The 19791-nt window shown below is 43.8% G+C and overlaps 1 protein-coding gene across 1 annotated transcript in view; it reads left to right on the top strand.

Moving 5' to 3' along the window:
• Window positions 1-241: 241 nt before the first annotated feature.
• LOC142952621 (forkhead box protein J3-like) overlaps window positions 242-19791 on the top strand; it is a 34225-nt gene continuing 14675 nt past the window's right edge. The window contains exons 1-3 of the mRNA XM_076094458.1: window positions 242-595; window positions 13934-14008; window positions 17440-17523. Of these exons, the coding sequence (XP_075950573.1) occupies window positions 242-595; window positions 13934-14008; window positions 17440-17523 (513 nt within the window). The remainder of the gene's footprint in view (window positions 596-13933; window positions 14009-17439; window positions 17524-19791) is intronic.

Here is a 19791-nt window from a genome sequence, read left to right as displayed (position 1 = left end):
AAAGCAGCACTGTATGTGGAAAATGATGTGCAAGTTAACATCTGCGTGTCTCTTGCCAAGTGTGCTTTCTGCTCCAGCTGAAGGAGATGAATAGTCATAGTAAACAAACCTCCTCCTCTTCCAGACTTGAGCCAAGGCTGCTGCACAGCACCCACTCAGTGAGCCAACAGGAGATCCTCCGTACGCCACGTCGCTGAGCCTCTCACCCCTTCCCTTTGGACCCCTTCATCCTACAAGAGCCATGACCTCCGAGCTGGAGAGCAGCCTGACCTCAATGGACTGGCTCCCCCAGCTCAGCATGAGAGCGGCCATCCAGAAGGCCGACGCGGGCCACCACCACAGCCACCACCACGGACACCACCACCACGGCCACCATCACGGGCCCGGCAAGAAAGTGGTCCACCTGGAGCCGGGGACGACGCTGGACCAGGAGGAAGCCGCGCAGCACAGAGACGGCAAACCGCCCTACAGCTACGCCAGCCTGATCACCTTCGCGATCAACGGCTCGCCGCGCAAACGGATGACCCTCAGCGAGATCTACCAGTGGATCTGTGACAACTTCCCCTACTACCGAGAGGCGGGCAGCGGCTGGAAGGTAAGACCAGACAAGAGAGGAACACTTTGCAATATGTTGTCAGGCTTTTTTGGGGGTTAAGCTTCTATATCTGGTCTCAGGTCTGTGTGTCGAGGTGTCTAATACCCGGGTGGACCCGGAAGTACCTTATGTCAAACTTTTATGCTTTTAAATGACAATTACTTTTTGGAATTTAATAAACAGATATTAAATTAGACTTAGAAGCCTTTAAATAAATATTTTCTCTTTGGTCGTTATTATTAAATTGCTGCTGTTTTATTTTATTCATAGCGCATCCTCTGCTGAAGGAGTGTGGTCTCTTTTTAAAGGAATGAATTTATCTATGTGGTTTTTGGATAGCTTTTGTCTGTGTCGGATTGCAACCTAGTAATTCTGAATTAGGACCTTCTGTTTTGGAGCAAGTAGCTCATGAAATACAAGCAGGCGACAACAATTATTTGTTTTATTGTGCTCATGTTATTATCGTGTCATAGCTGCTCAAAGTGCTTCTACCTTCCCACGCAACAAAAGGTGATTACAGATCTCCATTTCGAGTGAAGTTATTTATAACTTCCAGATGTAGAAAGCTAAACCGAGACTAAACCTGATCCTGGACTGATCAAACGCTATCAGAACTCAACCCTATTGCTTAGTGCTCAAACTGCACACATCTGATCCAGCGGTTGCCCGGAAGAGCACAGAAACCTTTTAGTGAACCAGGAATGATTGACAGACGCGTGTTGTCTCATTCAGACGACATTATTAAATCCTTATGTAAATGCCGCTATGCAAATCCTGGCTGGTATGAGCAGAGAGGTGGCAGTGTTATTGGAGAGGAATGAATAGATCCCTACGGTTGTGTCTTGGGGATTCTCTACCTTATTAGTGAAGAAGGGGAAGGATACAGTCCTTCCACTGACGCATTGTAAAGGCTCTCTGCAAACTATCAACCAATTCATCTCTCTGAGAGCGGCGACATTATTTCTTCTTCTCTCATTATTTCTCTCTCTTTCACTTTCTATCTTCATCTCCCAAGCACTTCCACTCCCCCCCCCCTCCCTCTCTCGTCCTCTCTCTTAGTCACTCACTCCTCTCTTCTCTTCTTCTTTTGCCTTTCACAAACCTGTTTGTTCGCCGCCTATAATCTTCAACACACCCGTTCCCTGAGCAGAGATGCACGCCAGAAACGGAGACAAAAAGGTTATGATACAAGCCAGGTTGTGTTGGCAGAGCTTCTTACCTGCATGTAGGATTCAATCAATTCCATTTCTGTTTCGGAGAGAGAGGATATGGGTTATTAGGACCATTCAGGGTATCTCTCGCTGCAGCTCACGACTGCCTTCTCCTGCTGGTTGTACTTGGGCGCCGGGATGTTTTAGAATCCCATAATTACACATTTAGATTCATTGATTAGTGCGTATGTGTGGCTGCATTTAAGTTGCGTCATTAAAGGGCTGCACTGATGGTGTTGTGGCGATAGTTTCACATGTTCTGGCATTTATCCACAATGACAGTGCAGAGACTTTGTTGTGACACACATATAATACGTTGTGTTGCTTTCCTGTTAGGCCAGGACCATTTAAATACGACACAATGATATGCAGCATTCAAAGCACAACAGTTATAAAACTCACTCAGTTTGTCCTTTCTGTTTTTGGCCTCTTTTGTTACCAGTGAAAGCATAATACAGTCTTACACAGGTTTGTGGTGAAATAGGAAACCTCTGACTTGTGCATGAACTGATATTTAAGAAGTCCGTAAAGTATCAAATTCAGCAGTACTTCAAGGTAAAGCAAAAGTCCCATTTCTGTGTTAGAAAAAGCTGTAAACTGTTGCTTCCTGGTTGACCCGACTCAAAACAGTGGGGCTTGTTTTGTACCAGCCAATGGCCGTCACAGGGAAAGTTACGTAAGTCCGGTTCATTCCAGTTCAGGTGATTGCTGTCAGCTGTACACAGTGGGACACAGAGATTGTCTGGCTGCTATGCTCGGCAGACATGGTCGACTCACACGTTGCACACTTGGAAATCCGTGTTTTCTGAATGTACCGACTCAAGTCGAAACACTTGAGCTTTCAGAAAACGCCTCATACGTGGTCCGTTGTCTCCTTTCACCCTCTGCCACACATGCGTGCAGACACACACACACACACACACACACACACACGTACACACACACAGAGGGAGAGAGAGAGACTCCCGCTCAGGTAGGCAGTGTACGTGTGCAGTCTGCAGATTACACACAAGGAGCGCAGCAGGAGAGGAGATGAGGGTGGGGGGGAGTCGGAGAAGAGAGAGGAGACTGTCAGAGAGCAGAGGAGAGTTTTACTACCCAGCACACGCACTCCGTCTGCTCTGTATGATAATGTGAGAGGAGCGCAGGAACGCCAGAGTTGAAACCAGGACACACACACACACACACACACACACGTCAGCTTCCATCCTTAGAAATCACACAATTACGTACACTGGTTGAACACCACAGGGTTACTGCATGTGTTGCATACACACACACACACACACACACACACACACACTTTCAAATGCTTTCCAAGGTCGTGAGATTTTTGTGTCTTAGCTGAGCTCTTTTCATCTGAGGAGTAATGATGAGCACCTTCCTCCAGAGCTGTGGAGGAGATTTGGAATCTGCAACAAAAAAACAAACATGAAATTAGATAACACACAAATGCGTTTGCCATTTCTTTATAGAGCTCGTTGACGCACCCAAAAGCATCTCTGTTTTTTTAAAGCAACCGAATGGAGCTACTGGAGCAGAATGCAAACAGCGTTGCATCAGGCTGCATCATTCCCGCATTATGTTTTATCACTGGAACAGCATTATGTCCCTCATGTTATCTTCCCCAACCTCTCTCCCGCTCTCTGTCTGTGTCCTACACCGTGCACCCGCTCTACTTTCCCATGTTCTCTGCAGCCCTTTCACACCCACGTGTCCCTCCACTTTAGGGTCCACTTTTACCACAACTCGTAGAGAGCACCCAGCGGGAAACCAAAGCCAGGCAGGGCTTTCTCTTTTTGGTGCTTTTCTCTTTGTCTCTTATTCATCAGTTTGTCTCAAATGAAATATGTTTTTGGTATTTTGAGAATGTCTTTTTTTTTTTTATTATATTCCAAGTGCAATCACACATTCTAAAACAGACCTTCACCACCTGCCCGACAGTATTTTCCGTTTTGCTTTAATTAGCTTTCCTTTCATGCTGTTATTTCTCCCTATTTGTTTGACAATTTAAAGACTAAATGATAAATTAATTAAATGAAAAGCTATGAAAGATGAATCCGTATTCAATGCTGCTCCATTCTATTCAGGCTGAACATAACGAAGGGAAGTGTTGGTTATTCAAAGCTCATGCACCTCACAGTTATATTATTATTGAAATGTGAAGGCCTTCCCATTATTTACCGCTTGAGAAACACAGTCTCGTCCCGTACCTTCACCGAATGGTTTGTTGCAGTCGGTGCTGCTCCCTGGTGACCCCCATCGCCTCAGGCTAGCTCCCATGCAGCCAGGCTAATTGCCTGTGAATTAGCAGGGCCTAATGCGACGCTGTAAAGGGCAGCGCTACCGCAGTGGCCTTTGGCCTTTGGCTGAACACCACATGTCGCAGACAATCACCTGATATGAATCAGCACTGGGCCATTATTCTGCCTCCCGTCCTCTCCTGCCTGCTCTGTGGGAGATCTCCGGCTGAGCTCAGTGGAGATCGGTGCACAGTGTCAAGTGTACTTACGTGTGTGGGGAAAGGCTGTTGTCATTGGCTGCTGGGAGTTTTTTTTATTATGTGGATGTAGCTGCACCGGGGCTCCTGAGCTTGTGTGTTATGAGCACAAGTGAAATTTCACCACAGTGCTGTGCTTGTTGTGATTCAGCTTTGAGATAGTCTGTGGAAAACACAGTGTGTGTGTGTCTGTACGTCTTCAGAATATGATGCACATGTACGTCTGGGGCTGAGATGATGCGATTGTGTGTACGGCGGCTTGCTTTGGTCTGCGAGAGTCATTTCAGGAAGAGAAGAACGCCACAGCGGTCTGTTTGTTTCATTCTGTCTCTGTGTTGACCCCTTCGCCACTGGGTAACGTATACATAACTGTTGCTCCCAGTTTACATGTCACGTTAGACCAATCTGCTGTCCAGATGTGTGTGTGTGACTCAAATTCTCCTTCCTGACGCTGTAATACGTTATAATATACAATACAGATCCCATGTCATTCAAACTAAACTTTGACTCTGACACTATTTTTATATTTCAAATCAAAGCTCATATCACAATGGAAATCTAAGTATTAAAGTGTATAGATGGAGCCTATATTACTGAAGGTAGAAAATACTCTGATTGTTCTTCACAGTTTAAGCAAACTCTCAAAAACTGCACTGTCATAAGTTATACTTCTGTAACGTGAAAGCATCTTGTGATAGGTGAACCAAAATATATAGCTTGTAAAATAATATACAACAACAAAGTATTTCTTCTTCAATGCAAAGTTAATGTTGAGATTTATAACTGTGGTAATACTTCATGCAACAAATATTGTTTAATTCCCCGATTTGCAAGAAGTTGTGAATCTGAAACAATGAGATGAGGCACTTATATATATAAATATATACACATAGTTTAACTCGTATATGTAACACTGCTCGTGCTGTTAATTACATACTAATCACTAATAGCAGTCTCGGTATTGAATTCCTAATTAAAAACAAGGAATTTCTCTTGCGGTCTCCTCGAGGATTTGGCGCCCATCCAGCACTGCGTTTCCCTCTCTAACCAGCCAGGCCTGTAGCACTCTCCATATGGCTAATAATAGGCTTAAGGCTGGTTTCCGTAGCACTCTGGAATGCAACAATTATACCACAGAATGAGCTTATTCTCTAGTCACTGGGTTTGAACCCCGGAAAGAGACATGGGGCCCATCTCTTGTCAGATCCTGAATGACATCACAGTGTTTATAGAATTAAAGAGGAAACTGTAGATGTTTGAGAAATTTAGCAGCTAGGAAAAGGCACATGAAACGAACACTGGTACCATCAGTTGACTTTTCACTGAAGTCTTTTGACGTAACCAAGTCTGAACCAAAGCAGGCTTTTGTCAGTGATTGTCAGTTGTGATCAGTCGATTTTACATTTTTAGGTTTTTCAGAAATCAATACAAAGACAATGGAAGTATTGACTAAATGCAAAAGCTATCTCTCAAATAGCACAAAAGCAAGTGGTATAAAGTAACAAAAAAACAATTCTTACTCTGTTTTGCAGTTGAGCTTGTTTGTGCTCTGAGCACCGTCACTGCGATCAAACATGCACAGTATAAATGTGTGGACACTTTTACATGAAAACATCACATTTTTCACTTTGCATGTAAAAAAAACCCACACGCCTCCACCCTGGCACTCTCAGGTCATTTTGGTAGAGATCACTTTCCACACTGAAACAAGTCAAAAGTGACTAGAACTCCTCTTTGTGTTGCCAAACAACAAAGGTGTGCAACGGTTTGGGTACTTTGCTGAATCTGAAATGAATAAAACTCCAAACTTTCACAATCTGTTCATATTTTTGGGATTCTGTAGTCAGACAACTAAGCTGATATAAAAGAGATGTGATCGTGGCTGGTAAATGCTAACTGTTAAACAAACCTGAACAGCATCGAGAATAGGAAACGCAGGTTGTCGACCATTGGTAGAGCAGCAGAGCACAGGCAGGACACTCCTTGTTCTCCTTCGCCTCCTTCCCTCCTTCCCTGCTCACTCGCCTCCGCTCCCAGGAAGCCGCTGACAGAAGCTGTCACCTCGCCGCACCGCTCAGCTCGACACAACCAGCAACAGGAAGTGAGCCACAGTGGCCTCTTGCTGCTCCGCAACCTAGTTTGGTCTCGGTGTTGTTGTTTTTTTGAAACACTGTATTAAAATAGCAGCTGAAAGCATTTGTCTTCCAAATCAGTTGTGAGGGGAGAAATGCTGCTGATGTGACACAGGGAGGGTGGCTGGTAGAGTCGCAAGATAAATCCGAGGGTCACAAGATGGGTACTTTTCTTTTTTTATTGACAACAGACTGGGTAGTTTGGCCACCTCAGGACTCTTAGAACCATTTAAATGAAACAGGACCAGACCAACACTTAGTTGAACTCTTTTTTTTGTGGTGGGAACAGTCTTTCCGAGCGGAGCCGTGAGCAACTGCGACCACTCAAGTCCTGCTGGAGTATTTATCCTCTGTACAGAATGGCAAAGTGAAAGAAGTTGTTTACCTTGATGACGCGTTGGTGGTGTGTTGGTTTGCAGAAAAGCCAGAGAGGAGGTGAGGGTGGGGGGGGGGGGGGGGGGGGGAATGGAGACCAGACCTGCTACCAGGCAGGACCGCTGTCAGGATACATTGGAAACGCATGTGTGAATGGCTTGGCGCAGCTCTTTGTAGTAATTAAAGCAGGCCGACTAAGGCTCGTTACCTGTGGTTGAACGCGCTTGTGATTCCTATTTCTTCACTGACGATGCAACGTTAGCAGCCCTTGAACAGCACAGTGATGCTTTGCTAAATAACAAAGCTAACAGCGAACGCACAGAGGTTCCAATGAGTTACAATATGAGGCATTCAAGCTCTATTCAGTGAAAATGAGTATTGGTAATGGTAAACTATAACATCTTGTAAAATGTTATCTTGTAAAATGTCATTTTTACTAAAAAACATAACAAATCCAGTTGTTTAAAGGAGATGTTTTCACAGCAATATGAAATAGATGAATTGTGACCTGTTTCACTTTTTAGTTTTTTATGCACTGGTATTGGATCGATACTCGGTATCTGCAAGTTCAGGTGTTGGTGTCGTGAAGGAGAAAATCACAAAATTTGAGAATATTATTGTTTTGGAGCTTCTTACTAGATCTCCAGAGACAACAGCAATCCTTCTTCCACCTTTTCTGAGATGTCGTTGTGCCAGACACACACACACACACACACACACACACACACACACACACACACACACACACACACACACGTACGTACACACTCACTCATTCCCTTTTTCTCCTCCTCTCTCCATCCCACACAAACATATCTGTAAGCAGATACAGGTACACTATTGCAGTAAAACATGCGTATACACACTCATATTCACACGGATAAACAGGTGTGACAGGCGCCTGCACAGATGCACACACACCTGCCTACATACACACTTGTGCTCAGGTGAATGCGCAAGCAAAAACTGAACAAACACTGTAAATACTCACAGCTGCAAGCACACACACACACATGCAAGCACATACAGCGGTGTACAAACACACACTGCACAGTCAGTCACACACACACACCTCATCTTATAGATGACTTGTGTGAAGTACTTCAGTGAGGGAGTGAAGAGGGCGGGGAAGGGTCCATCAAATGAAATGAATATGTATGAGATGGAGTTTGAAGTAGTGACTTGTATCCAACCCTGCATTCTCACGGAGTGTCTGTCACTCCGTCACCATCAGGATATAATAAGGCATCTGAATGATGCTCAGAACCCAGGAGACTTTCACATCTAAGACACCTGTCCGCATGCGCTCGTACCCCCACATTCCCTCTTCCAGCCGACTCCAGCGCTTCTTCTTTGTGCCTCTTGCACCCCCCCCCCCTCCCAGCTCCTTCTCCTCTGCCTTACCTTGAAACTTTACCACATTTTACCCTCTCTTCATGCACTGTATGGGTTCAGCTGAAAGTTAATAAAATCTCCAACCTCTCTCTTCTCTCAATATATCCCCTCTCGCTATATCGTCCTTCCTTTTCTCTCCTTCTCTTCGTTTCTCTATGTCTTGTTCAGTCTGTGGGCGCACAAGGACTCTGTATGCATCCACTTTGAAGGGCATGGGAAGCTCATGAATACTGCTGTGAGTGTGTCTGTTTGTTTGTGCACGTCAAACTCCATCCTCCACAGGTTAATACATCAATGCCAGCAAACGTCTTGCCCTTTGACCTCAGTCTCCCTGCAGGCGCACAGTTGAGCGGAGATTCACACAACCACATACATCCGTTCTGTTTTACCTGGCAAAGTAGAGACTTCCAGACTTTTTGTCACAGCTTGCCAAGCCACACTTACTCTGAGGCTTTGCCATATCCAAAACAGCAATGGTCCTTTTTGTTTGAATTAGTTTCTGTATTTTGTGCATTTTTTTTTTTCAGCTGTAAAATCTAACATCATTTAATTGTCATCTTAAGCTTTATACAAGTTGATTGTGCATTTTACTTATCTGTATTTGTGTTTAATGTCCTGTACATTCTTAAATAATTCAAAAGCCGTACTTGGGTCTGAAATATGGAATAGCTGTGATACAAAAAGAGAAAAGTATCAATGTCTGTACTTAAAGGCTAGCAAGGCAAATTTAGTGTAATTTCAGTTTTTAACACAGTCATACTCACTAGGTGCCATCCACTTGTGTTTGTATGTGCATTTTCAATTTAAAAAACAGCTACGGGTTAAGTGTCTCGCTCAAGGACACATCGTCATGCGACTAGCAGAGCTGGGAATCGAACCACCGACCCCCTGATTGTAGGACGGCCCTGCTCTCCACTTACCCACGGTCGCACTCATAGAAAGAAGCTGATGGAGACAAAAAAATAATGTTTTGTTGTTTGGGAGTCGTAGTTGACCTCCCTCCTTCAGTTCTTATGCTCACACACTTCTGCCTTTGACTGTTTTATGAAAGAACCAGATATCTCCCTAATGCAGCTGCTCAGCTGATGATTCAACCAGGATGCCTCACATTTCTCTGCAGAAAATGAATTCAATTCAATTAATTTTGTACAGCCCAAAATCACAAATTTGCCTCAGAGGGCTTTACAATCTGTACAGCATACGACATCCTCTGTCCCTGGACCCTCGCATCGGAACAGGAAAAACTCCCCTTTACCGGGGAGAAAAGAAAGGAAGGAACCTTTGGGAGAGCAACAGAGGAGACAGGAGAGCAATAGAACTGTCACTCCTGGAAACTTAGTTCAGCCGAAAGTACTTCCTTCCAATTTGCCACTCTATACCAGTTGGGCTGCATTGTACGTTTCCAGTGCACCCAACTTCACCAACCCTCCATGTCAGTGTCATCAGCATTGTTTTGTTAAAATGTGACTGTTAGCGCGTTGTTGCCTGACTTGTGAAGCTTTTCAAGACTGTTTAATTCAGTTTAGAGGAAATGCCATCTCGTGTTGCCCCTTTGTATTTAACTCAGCTGCCATGACCCAAATCTTCCAAACCTACCCGCTTATATAACTTCAGCCTTCTCCGTGTGACCTGTTTCCTTGGCGTATCTACACACACACACACACACACACACACACACACACACACACACACACACACACACACACACAGCAATCTTCCTGCCTATGGCCAGAACATCCTTCTGGCTCCTTCAACCTGCACCGTACCTCATCTACACACACACACACACGTACATATTTTTACCTCTTCGACCATTTCTGTCAAGCTTCAAACGTGGCGGTCTTTCTTTGATCACGCTTCTGACTGATCCACACAAACATAAACACACACAAACATAAACACACACAAACATAAACACACACAAACATAAACACACACACACATAAACACACACAAACATAAACACACACACACACACACACACACACACACACACAGAGAGAGAGTCTTACACTCCGTTCCTCTGTCTTTCCTCTCCACCCGAAAGCAAGTTTCCAAAACCTGACTTTTTGTCACACATCACATTATATCACATTGCATTTAGTCAAAAAGTCATCCATGCTTATCAAGCCCGCCTTATGTAACTAACCTCTTCAACGCCAGGACGCTGCGCCCTACGTTAAGCAGCAGCAGCCACACACAAACATAAACAGTCTCTACTGTAGATACCCCACATGCATGCACGAAGCCTCATATCTAATAATAACTGTGTAAAAACAGTAGTTTGACCTTATTTCTCTGCAACATAGCTCTTAATCTCCAATCTCTAAAAAATGGTCCTGTAAAATCGTGAGGCATTATGGGAACTGAACAATGAACGGGGCGCATTCTAGTTTGCACTAAACATGATATATTCAATGTCTTCATACACATGTACTCACACACTCCTTGTCAAATCTCCATTTGTGACTCGTATCTATCCATCCATCTAATGTGATGATAAACCTTCAGTTAGATCATTATTAATGAGTTATTCATTCATTTTCATTATTCATTTTGACTGCAGAATTATGGTTTACAATGTCATTATTTTACAACAATAAGATTGTGTTGAAAATGTAAGTATTACCTCAGACAATATGCAAGTTTTTGTCTTAGAATATACAATTATTAATACATTATTTAAATCAAAGATGTTATCAAATGGAAATAGTGTAGTCTTGCTAGTCGTATTGTATACATTTTTCCAAAATTCAGTCTGACATATGTCTCAAGAAACGTTTGGATCTGTACTACACTTTATAAATTGTGGTTTAGTGTCGTGGATGGAATGAAAGTGTTTTTTTATTTGAGTTTATTTAGGTTTGAACAAGCTATGCACAGCATGAGTGGGAAATCCTAAGTGTTTGTACTTGTTGTGAGCTGCCACACTCGAGGCAGAGTGAAAAGTAGAGAGGAGGGAGTCAGGATATTGTTTATATACGGCTGTGACGGTGCACGTTTTCAGACAGTCGCTTCCGGAAGACATCCATGATGTTGCACTTGATTGTACTCATTAAAGGGACATATACGTAGGTGTGTTAAGAATAAACAAAGGGAGCCATAGAGAGAAGTTCAAACCATGGCTCCTTTCTCACCTCCACACAGCTGGCCAATCCCGGCATGAAGTGTGTGTGTGTCTGTGTGTGTGCGTGTGTGTGTGTGTGTGTGTGCGTGCGTGCGTGCGTGCACGTTGGCATTGTTGGTCTCGGAAAGTTGAAGAAATGGTGGGACAGGGACTCCAGTAATCCGATGTCGGAAAGGTTTGTGTGTGTGTGTGTGTGTGTGTTGGAGGGCTAGCGATGTGATCATCGGACTAAGGCTTTGTATACAAAGATTGGTTGTGTATGAAAAAGACTAACACTGTGATATTGCTGATTTTTTTCATTTGGCTATACTGCTGCATATACAACACTGATTTACTCCATTTAGAGATATTGTCCTGCAGTGGAAACATTGCGTGTTTATAGAGAGAGGGAGTTATAGAGTTGGACCAGTCGTTCAATGTCCTCCTTTCATTTCACGCAGACATGACGCCCGCGACGGTGCGATCCATCAGCTGCTGGGCAGGAATGGCGTGGCCTCATCCCGGACCAATAAGCTCATTAATCAGGCAGGGTGAGGAGCGGGAGGAAGGAGGACACAGCAGTGAATCTCATTATCTTACTTCACAGCACTGCTAATCAGTACATTTATTGATGATGTCTATTCCCCTTCAGTGAGGGGATATTACTGTTTCCTTAACATGCAGGAAAGAAGGCATTGTATCCAGTATGTGCGCACAAGCAGGCTTAGGCTGATGCTCTCCAGGATGATGCGCTCCCTTCTCGCTACCCAATTATACACACAAAGACACACACACAGTTTCCTTTACGAACACGTTCGCCCCTGAAGCTATGTGAGTGGGAAAATTGTGGTAGGTTTGTTTTTTGTTCCATTTTTTTTTTTCTTCGGTTCCATCCTAGAAATAACAAAAAAAAAACTTTATCATACTTAATGACATGAACAAATGCTCATTCATAATATGAGATTTTAACGTCAGCATTGGTAACTTTTCGGTACACCGCCCGGCCCCAACAGAGGACACACACGCCTGAAGGTGAAATTGCCAGAGTGTGCAAAGTCTGAAATACACCGGATTGTGCATTGCAAGTAGTGCACAGGTGTGCAAAAAGTGCTTGGGTAATAAAAAATAGTGTGTAAATAAAGAAACCATAGATAGAGGTTTGCAAAGTTAGACGGGCTGGCTGCTGTAGGGACGATTGGACTCGATGTTAATGAGCCACCTCCCACAGGAAAGGTTTCTGGAACAGATGGTTGCCTTTGTGCGCCGAGCTGGTGGCAGTCCTCCATTGCCGTTTGTCATCGCCCGACTGTCACGCGTCTCCTTGACGGACGGCCGCATGCAGCCAGTGACCCGCTAAGTAGAGCAGCCGTAAAGCTTTTCTCCGGGAGCGGAAGGGTGAGGCAGAGGTGGACCAGGCTGTTATGGTATGCCAGAGACGGAGAGAGAGGTTGGTTATTGTTGGAGAAACAAAGCCGGTGTAGAGCAGTGAGCGCTCAGGAGAAAGAGCAGAGAGATACCTCCCATCCCTCTGTCTTCTCCCCTCCTCCTCCTCCTCCTCCTCCCCAGTGGTATTAATTAGCAGCAGCAGATGAGTGGAGAACGGGAGCCTGAAGGGAGAACAGGTTCACGTTAGGTTAGCCTGCACTGCTGTGAGCTCTCTCGCTCTCTCTCTCTTTCTCTCTCTCTCTCTCTCTCTCTCTCTACCTCTTTTCACATGTACACAACACCCACAAACAACAGGAAGTGTTACAAATTGTGTCGGTTTCCCTTCATTAGGGCCAGAACTATGAATTTGTTATTGTATAACAGAGTGTTGTTTCAGTTCTGCTTGAGTTTTAGCTTGAACACGCCCCCTTCACATATTCAAAACTGCGTTCAACCCGACAGCACCGCAGCCTCGGACCCCTGCCCCCTTCCCTGTCTTGCCGTCTGTCTACATTGAATGTGCTTCAACCACCTTTTTTCAATCGCCAGTTTCAGGTTTGTCTGACGGAACAGATACGCTTTAGTTTGGATCAAGACGTCCGTCTACATCTGCAGCATAACGACTCGCGTTTCACCCGGCACAACGGTGGAAAGTGGAAAGGTGCTTTAATGTCACGAAAGGCCAAGATGGAGGTCCAGAGCCAGAATAAACTGTAGCTAACATCAGATACAGCAGAGTGGCAAGATAATGTCTGTGAGTTTCTTGGAAGGTGCTGATTCGCAAACATTTGGTAAAGAAGACATGTTTTTTTTTTTTTTTTTTCAATCCTATTATATTATATCTTTTGACCCCTTGGATTTATTTTATGTCCCGACCCCGAGGTTGTGAACCACTGATAAAAGGACAGAATATCCAATCTCTCTCTCTCTCTCTCTCTCTCGCTCTCTCTCTCTCTCTCTCTCTCTCTCTCTCTCTCTGGAAAAAAAGGCAACTAAGTGCTGTTGCAATTTACATAGACTGGGACCAGAATCAGTGGACTGAAAATGTATTTTACTTGTTAGAAACAATGGATTTGTTGTTAAGTGTTAACTAACTCCAACAATTGTTTTTCCCCCGTTTCTTCTTCTTCTCTCCTTCCCCATTTCTTCCACCTTACCGTCTCTCCTTCTCTCTCTGTCTGTCGCTGCCTGCAGAATTCCATACGACACAACCTGTCCTTGAACAAGTGTTTTCTCAAAGTGCCTCGCTCCAAAGATGACCCTGGAAAAGTAAGTATGTCCTGAACAATGTAACGCGACTGAAAAGCTCAGCTTGAGTTAAGGTGCGGCGCACAATGAAAATACAAGCCCATTTCAGCCGGCTTACAAAAAAAATGTGGCGACGGCGATTACTTGTCACGTGTTGAGTCGCCCTTGTGCCGCACGTGTGTGCACACGCTCGTGCATAGGAGCGCCTCAAAAGACCGCACTCACCTGCTCTGATTCTCTGTCGCACACGCAGATTGTCTGAACTTAAAAGCAATTCGTAGCTCCGGAACCACCTGAATGCATAATGGTTGCTTTCTCCGTTTTCTGCGGCTCTTCCGATATTGATTCTGCCAAGTAGTAATGTGCTACAGAGAGTAATGAATAATAAGTATATGTAGGTACACTCCTTCAGTTGCGAGGCTGTTCACGCATCTGTTATGCTTTATTAGGCCCTGTTTCTCTCTCGCACACACACACACACACACACACACACACACAAACACACACACACACACACACACACACACACACACAATCAGAGGAAGCATTGATATGTTTCACCACTGCTACTGCTGTGGTTAGGAAGCACAGTTGCCACTTCAGCAGCACCGGTTTGAAAACAACAATTTGTCAACTCCTTGTTTGTGCTGAATTTTAAAAGCTCAAATGTCTGCTTTTCAACTCATCACAGGGTTCATGTGAGAAGCAATCCACCACTTTTTCAAAAAACTGACAAGCCGAAACTTTTCATTGTGCGCTCAAAACTCATGTTATTTGTAGGCGGGGTGTTCTCCAGGCTGCAGGGATTTTGGAGCCATTGAAAAATGAATTAGGGGGAAGAAGGTTTAAATAATTCAAACACAATCCATGGGCTTGAGTGGAGGCCTATAGTCTGCAAAGATACAAAGAGAGCGGCTCCCCCGTGATTAGCCCGACCTTGGACCTGACCAGCCCCTTAATTCACACCGTGGATCGAAGCGGTCGATACCTCGGCTACACATCTGTGTGTGGAGAAGTTGAATGTGCGAGCTCTGTTTGAAGCCACAGAGAGCGGGGAGAAGCTAAATCATGCATGTGCTAACGTTAATTGGCTGTGTACTGTGCTCACTGATGTGGGACTGAGAGACAGTGGGAGGAGAAGAGGCAAGGATGGGGGGGAGGGGGGGAGGTGTTCAGAGATGAGCCGTGTGTGTGTGTGTGTGTGTTTGTGTGTGTGTGTGTGTGGCCTAGATGAATATCCTGAATTCTGTCTGCAGCTTTGGACCTCCCTGGGAGGACAGAGGGAAAATGAAAGGGGGGGGGGGGGGGGCAGACCGGCAGGAAATCAAGGACCTAAAAGCAACTGATTTCCTCCGCTCTCATTGATTGTCTTTAGTTTGGAGTGTGCTGTGTTTTAACATTGTGTATCAAAAGGATTGCGGTGGATTTCTTTGGGGAAGCGAAGCAGGAGCGTGCACCGCAGGAAAAATACACCCAGAGAAAGATTGGATAGAGAAGTGGAATAACAACTGATACATTGGTTTTATCGGATGCAAGGGAGATCCCTCTGCTGTGCTTTTTTTTCTGTTTAGTGACACTAAAGAAGTGGGGAAAAGGAGTCTAAATAGTATCCACAACAGGAGGAGATACACCAGAGACAAATGGAAATATTGTAAAGAATGGGATGGATATTACTCGAGCACACACAATAGTTGACATTAATATAATGACAGCACAGCTAATATATTATTTACAGTAACGATGTAAGGGTTTAAATAGTTTCCTCATACAAATATTTGACATGAAACTGAACTGGTCAGAGTCTCCCTCTAGGTCACTAAGAAGCTTTTAAAGTTAGTGCCTTGTTTTATGCTGTCATATGTCGGGATTACTGGCAATAATAAGAACAGGATTAACACGTTAATTAAAGAGACTGGATCCGTAATTGGTTTTTACTGGCTGTGTTAAGTGTGAGTAGTGTACGTGATGATTATAGTTATTAAGTAGTCATACAGTAGCCGTGACACCGTCACCAGGTGTTTGATGCAGGGTTCATATCACGTTCACCTCTGATCGCTCGAAGCTTAGTTTGTACTCGCTGTAGTTTCGCCGGACCGTCACGTGACTGTCACAAATAGTTCACTGATAAAAGCACTTTTTACACGTCTGGGGATCATACAAAGAAGGCCAGTTTTAAATGCTTGGAAACAGGTGGTCTTAAAAATCTTCATTTGGGTAAATATTCTGCCAGCCAAATTAATATTTAACCTTTATTTCTTCACAATGCATTTAATTCTTGACTTGCTTCTTCACAGGGCTCGTACAAAGGCAGTAAAGTAGTCCATGAATATGAGATATGAGTTTCCAGATAATTACATTCCCTCCTCGGCAGGGTTGGTTTATGGCTTTTTGCCGGGTTACACCTCCAGTCTATGGGTTACACTCGTTGTCTGTTTGTTTCTTCACTGTTCATTTTGTTTGTACGGCCCTCTGGCGTTTCGGAGAGTAATGCAACGAACTGCGCATTCAATAGAAACGCGTCCGCGCATGCTTGGAGCTGGGCGCGCCGTCTGCGATAATAAACAAAGTTGTACACGGGAAGCGGTGTGGGGAGGCCGTTAGCTTCTACCAAAACAGGACAAGTGTGTTCTTAGCTGGCTTAGCTATTGGTGAGCTTGCAGTCAGGAATGGGTTTTGTTCACAGTTCGAGGGTGAATGAAGGACAGTGCTGCTGCTGTACAGGCAGTCGTCAGTTGACAGTCAGTAAATACCCTTAAAACACAGGCTGGCCGATGAAACCATCATGTCGTGTTTTTTTATTTCCACACGTCTTAATACAAAATGTGTGGGAATGGAGGCTTGGGAGTTGTTGAAAGTCCCCTTTGACAGAGGTTTATGTTTAAAGGTTACTTCTCTTTGATGTTGGTAGTGTGTTAAGGTTAAGATGCTCCAAAGATTGAGAAGATCTTCTGTGTCCACAGCTGTGAAACTTTTAAATGATTTCTGTTCGTCACATACATTGTTAGGTTTGGTCTCGTATGGATTGTTTATACAATTGTACAGTTTGAAGGTTTCATTTTATATTTGTTATACTTATGGGAGGCTGCTTATGTATTCATTGATTAGCTCTCTGACCTGTGTCTCTCTTGCTATTTGTTCGACCACCGACACCAATAAAAGATCCAGATCCGAAAACACCTTTTTTAACACAGAAATATTGAATCCTCATGAGTAATTGTATGATTAATACACAGAGTAGATATTTGTATTTATTTCACAGGTAACACAAATACAAAAAAAAAATGTAAGTGATTATTTAAGGACTTTAATTTCCACCACTGACTCCTTATTTAAGTCAAATAGAAATAAGAGGAATATGAAAGTGTACCTAAACCAACAAGAAAAATGACAAGCAGAGCATCTTCCATCAAACACAAGACTCACCTCTTTGTTTTATTGGGGTCACTCTGCAGGGTTCGTACTGGGCTATAGACACCAATCCTAAAGAAGACGCAGTACCCAGCAGGCCAAAGAAGAGACCGCGCTCTGGAGAGAGGGTAAGTACTTTAACAACGCTCGATAAAATCTTCCTTTTAACACTAAAGCTGGTTGTTTGAAAAACCTTGTAATGTGGCAGTTCGCTGCTCAGTTGGGCTGTCGCTGCCTCAAAACAATAATCTCAATAACCGTTGTTAGTTTCCATTTTTTTATTATTATTTATTTACACCAATTCAAGCTCACTGACATCAAAGTGGCAAAAGGATGTAGCTGCGCGAGAAGGCCTGTGGTCACAAAAAACAAGAGAGCGAGAAAAGGGCAAGTTTATTTATACAGCACATTTCAGAAGGCAAGTCAAAGCACTTTACATTAAACAAAAGACAAAGTGCAGGAGAAACACATTATGAAAAGGACATTTCAATTACAATCAGTGATTTAAGAGAGAATAGAAAATATAAACAAGGAAAAAATAGAATAAGACAATAATACAATAATAAAAGTTACAGTGCAGCGTAAGAATTTATTTAATAAAAGGCAGCGGCAAAGCTTTGATTTAAGGTCAACAGAGATGCTGCAGAAATGTTTGTGTGGGAACAGACTTCCAATCTTTTTCCCCCTTCTCCCCGGCTATAATGATGCCAAGATAGACCAGCAGGCAAACAAGGTGCCTTTTAAAGCAAAAAGCTAAAGTCTAAAGCCAAGCTGTGTGGTGTGATGACACCGTTTTGGTAATTGCTTCTGCATCCCGGTTGAAAAGAGTCTGTGATTATGTGCTAGATCAGTGATACCAAGTGAAAAAGCCAAGAGGATTTGGCGTCAGGGGAACGTATGGCTTAGAGTTGATAGGCTTCGTATATATTGATACTGTGCAGTTTTGTGTGGAACGACGTTAAACCTGCAGCTATACCTGCCTGACTGTGGTACAAATAAACGTCTCTTGCCGCATGTCGTGCTTGTTTGGATGATCTCCATTAGTCTAATTGTCGACCAGAAAAAGTCCGTCTTTGAATAGGGTTGTGTAATTAGGATTCTGTGAAGACACAAAAGTAGCAAAGACCTCAATTACATTGTACACCTTTTTCCCTTGGCTGAGTTGAACAGGCAGGGGTTATCTGTGACACCAGATTTGCTTTGTGCCATTTGAGTGATATTACCTGCTTATTACTGCTTATTACTGCTTATTACTGGACCTCTACCACGTGCTGTATGAGAACCAGAGCTTATAGTCTCAATTAAACAAGGTCACCACCTTATATTCTACACACATTTTGAGACTTGTGTGGAGCCAATCCCTCAATATGCTCTAAATTTGGAATTCAGCACCCATAAAGAAGTTGCCGTAGAGTTTAGAAAAACACCTAAACTTGGATGGTTAAAGGAGCTGCAGCCATTATATTGCTACATCTGCAGAGTTGACATCACCACATGCTCTGCAGAAAATACCTCAGAGATCGTATAAATAGAACATATAAAACTGTAATTCGGTGATGTTATGATAAGTATTCATAATTTATCAACATCCCGTATCGACACTAAACTTTAAGTAGCATGACGACCCTTCCTTCAGCCAACCAATTGAGCAACTATTTCAAATGGGAGTTTTTGATTCCAGTATGCAGATACCGATCTGTTTTTGTTCCATTGCATTCTGTATCCAGCTTCTGACCCACTGAGGTTTGTCTGAATGTACAGCTGACTGTGTTTGTTGTTGCATTAAAAACCTGCAGAGTCTTTCATCATGGTGCAGCACAGCTGGTCGTCTCCCTTCTTTTCTCATCCCGTGTCTCCGTAACTCTTTGTGTATCTTGATCATTATCTTTCTGTGCGTCTGTTTGTCTGCCACTCTCTCCCTCTCTCTCTCTCCGTCTGTATCGCTGCTTTAGCCCTCTCCTCTCCAGGGACCGCAGGCAGGCGTGGCGCAGTAAAGTGCACAATCACAGTTGCTCATTGGAGAAAGCATTGAGGTAAAAGAGAGAGAGAGAGAGAGAGAGAAGGGGGCGAAAAAAAAGGGGGGAAACAATGGAAAGAAGTGTGAAAGAAAGGATGCAGAAAAAAAAGAGACCTCAAGGTAGAGAGCAGAGAGGGAAAATCGAGCTGCAAGGGGAAGGAGGGGAAAAAAGTAAGAGGAGTAAGATGGAGAGGAGGGAGAGTATTCTAGGCTGGTGTTCCAGTTAATTACCACAGAGGGCCCGGGGGCTGCCATTAGACATATTTTCTTCACCGTTTTTTTTATTACAAACATTAATTAATTCAGAGCCTTGTCATCTCGTCTTACATGGATGGGCCCTTCGACCCCTTTTCTTACGCCTCACTTGCACTGCTGGCAG

The sequence above is a fragment of the Anarhichas minor genome, unplaced genomic scaffold (genome assembly GCF_050575085.1).
Source record: "Anarhichas minor isolate MPS153535 unplaced genomic scaffold, ASM5057508v1 ptg000003l, whole genome shotgun sequence".
Classification (NCBI taxonomy): Eukaryota; Metazoa; Chordata; class Actinopteri; order Perciformes; family Anarhichadidae; genus Anarhichas; species Anarhichas minor.
This window is presented reverse-complemented; position numbering and strand designations above follow the sequence as displayed.